The sequence below is a fragment of the Echiichthys vipera genome (genome assembly GCF_963691815.1).
Source record: "Echiichthys vipera genome assembly, chromosome: 11".
Taxonomy (NCBI): Eukaryota; Metazoa; Chordata; class Actinopteri; order Perciformes; family Trachinidae; genus Echiichthys; species Echiichthys vipera.
Genome location: NC_139836.1, coordinates 21223636 through 21227222, shown reverse-complemented (window position 1 = coordinate 21227222; position 3587 = coordinate 21223636). Strand labels below are relative to the sequence as shown.

The 3587-nt window shown below is 43.5% G+C and overlaps 1 protein-coding gene across 1 annotated transcript; it reads left to right on the top strand.

The window, feature by feature from the left end:
• Positions 1–337: 337 nt before the first annotated feature.
• Positions 338–1837, top strand: hmx2 (H6 family homeobox 2; the record flags this gene model as incomplete). Its single annotated transcript, XM_083922496.1, has 2 exons — positions 338–608; positions 1290–1837. 2 exons carry the CDS (start codon positions 338–340, stop codon positions 1835–1837), a joined length of 819 nt encoding a protein of 272 aa, XP_083778622.1.
• Between the last annotated feature and the right edge of the window lie 1750 nt (positions 1838–3587).

Genomic DNA, 3587 nt, shown 5'->3' with positions numbered 1-3587 from the left:
TTGACGGGAGTTTGAAATTTCCGGGCTTATGTTGGAGGCTCCGATTGGCCCAGGAGGAGCTTACCTACATGCAAATGAAGCAACGCAATCTTGCTGCCTCTGATCCAGAGCGTGAGGAGGAGGACCAGGAATACACTCATGTTCCCCGAGCTCTAGAAAAAACACCTACAACTCCTCCAATGTTTAAACTCCACAATTAAATCGGCTAGGGGGGGAAACAGGAGAAGACAAAAGCCGCTTTCCTAATTTCTTACGCACCAATCGTGTAGAAACCAATAACGGAATACAAGGGGACAGACAGATTCAGGCAATACTTCAATACTGTTATGAAGCGAGAATGAGTAGCGCAGAAGACAGCGGGAGCAAGTGCTCGTCGGGCCCGATTTCCAGCTTTACCATCCAGTCTATTTTAGGTACGCCGTCCGATGCGCCGCGCTCCGGGAACAAGGAGCTCTCCAAGGGGCCGCCGCCACCACCGCGGAGACGCTCACTGTCGGTGTCCTCCGAGGAGGATTGCAGCGGCGGGGAGGACTCAGCAGACTGCTTCTGTTCCGACACTGGTCACAACGAGCCCTGCAACCAGCACCAAGCCCATAACTTCTGTTTAGGTAAGGGATATTTATCATTATTATCATAATGACAGAAAATGCAACGAAACCAAATATTCAAGCGGTACAAATTAATTTGAATGTGTTTGCACTTAGGCCCTCTTAACAGTTATTTGTTTATATAGAATTGCATGACACTAGGCCTAATTGGTTATTACTTATTTTTTATTTTCAGGCAGCCTTTTTTTTCTGCTTTTGTTTGCACTTCAGCTCACATTTCATCAGCTTGTTTGTGACTGTCACACTCTCATGCAGCCCGTCCACTTGTTTGTTGTGTGCAGACAATCATCGCAGCAGAGGAAGAGTGGAAGGTCGAATAATTAGCCCCCTGTCTTTCCTCTCATTTCAAATTTAATTGAGCCTGCTAATTGGTGAAACATGTTTCTAAAATGGCTGCACTACACGTCGTCAATTGAGCGTTAAATAGAGCAGGGTTTTATTAATAGCTTACTGTACGCCGAGCGCTACTCATGCTGAATTGTTTATTTAAAAAGTCACCGGCTTTCAGCAGTCGATTTAGAAAAGTCAGGGTTCACACTTGACGAACTCTCAAACTGAGTATGTGGGGGGGAGAAAAACGTGAAATTATTATTCTTTTTTTCCCCAGTCGCCTGTTTAAACAGCTGTGGATGCATTAGTCGGTTTTGATATTCACCTTCTCCTTTTCCTGCTCGCGCTTAGGTCCCGCTAAAGGACTTCTGTCTGGGAATGACGGGCTCGCGCGGCGGCCGCACCTGCCACAGCCTCTGCTGCAGGATTATAAGGAGGAGCAGGGGAGACCGTGCCACCAAATGTCACCTCTGTCGGAGGACAGGCAGACAGACGGTGCGGACAAGCAGGGCAATTCAGCCAAGAAGAAGACGCGCACGGTTTTCTCCCGGAGTCAGGTGTACCAGCTGGAGTCCACCTTCGACATGAAGCGGTACCTGAGCAGCTCGGAGCGGGCCTGCTTAGCCTCCAGCCTGCAGCTGACGGAGACTCAGGTCAAGACGTGGTTTCAGAACAGGAGGAACAAATGGAAACGGCAGCTATCAGCTGAACTGGAGGCGGCCAACATGGCACACGCCTCCGCACAGACACTAGTGGGGATGCCGCTGGTTTTCAGAGATAACTCCTTACTGCGTGTGCCGGTTCCCCGGTCCATCGCCTTTCCGACGCCCCTTTATTATCCAGGGAGCAACCTGCCAGCGTTACCTTTATACAATCTGTATAACAAGATTGAGTACTGATTGACTCTGCTGTATGTTCACCACTGCAGTCCACGTAAAAACGCATTACAAAACAATACAACATTCTTATAAGTGTGTCCACATAACCCGTGTATATTAATTGTATCACTTTCTTTGTTGAAGAAATTTATATTATGCAGCCTCTCACATGAAAGCAATCCAGCTTCCCGAAATGTATAAAATACACCATGTGTATAATCATTTTTGTACTTTTATTTTTATTCTCTCCCTTTAACTGATAAAATAATGGAGTTTAACATTCATATCCCATTCAAGAAAATATGGATACCACAAAAAAATGCTTTTACACTGTTTTTATTCACAATTAGTTTGTCACATATATTGCAAATCATCAGTCATTTTATTTCCCTTGACAGGAAAACATCATTATTCCATTTAATGAAAAAAAATATTGTTGTTTCTATTGTAATTTAGACCTTCAATAATAACCTTCTCATTCAATAAATTTTCTATTTCAGTGAAAATTAGGCTTGCTTGGTTTTATTTTACGGACTGTTTTTGTGTACTTACATTTGTAAACAACTATTGACACAGTTAGATTGATACCAAAGAAGGCAAACACTTACAGCAATTGTAAACAAGGCTAAATATATATTCTACCTAGCTGTGTTTACACTTCTTTCTCCCCTGAAGAGCATACAAACAGTATACTCTATAATGTGTTCACATGACATTGTGATATACCAGTGTGAAAATCTCTATAATATGTTAAAAGCTCATGATATAATAAGAAATGAAAGGTGAATTTCTGCTGTAGAGCTGCAACACCTGTGCTTTAACCATGACTAAAGTGAGGAAAAACACCTGGAAGACACTGGTGTTAATTGACAAATGACATTGCCATTTATACTATAGTTTACATTTCTGTAGTCTCACATGTCTTACCTTATACCTCCTGTTTTTACATCAGATATTAAGTTGTTAGCTGCTTGACAGGTGCACATCATGATGCAGAGTCTTTAAAGCCATACCTTCAGATTCATTTTTTTGAATTTATAAACAGTGAAACCAACCACAACATTCTTCTGTGAATCACGAAGTGGGCGAGGTGAGCAAGCTGACTTGTAAAGGCAGTGTGTACAGAGGTAAATAAGAAGTAGATGAAGCACATTGCAGGGTAGAGAAGAAATGCACACCACAATGGGCCAATCATCCCATGGGCCGGATCTTCCTGCCTCCTGTGGCATCAGGCCTTGAAAGGGGAAACATAATAAAGAGGCATATTGTCAAAGTTCAAGACGCTTGCCGTCATTAATCGAAGCTGCTCTCTTTTCTCCATCTGCCCAATGAATCGCTGTATCAGATACACATTGAACGCCACATATAGTATGTCGTTAGATTATCCAGAGGTCCAGCTAACATTGTCAAAGTTCAATTTGACATGAAAAATGCTAAACAAAAGCCTGAAGAGATATAATCACTCACTAAGCACACACACAAATGCCCTGTGCTTGATGGGCAGCGATAAAACCGTGTCATTTGCCAGCTTTTCTTGGGTGTCACATCATGTACAACTGACCCCCACCACCACCACCTCCCAGCCAATCCCTTCTACCCTTCTCACCAATCTCTCACTGTGTGCTAATGGCTACATTACCTAGCAGAATCATGACTACCCAGGCTCTGCTGCCCTGCAGATTATGCCTGACCCAATTTCTGCAACAGCCGCCATGTGTTTCTGGGAAAATGGATAGCGTTAGACAACAGCAGTGATTTATGGGTAACTCCA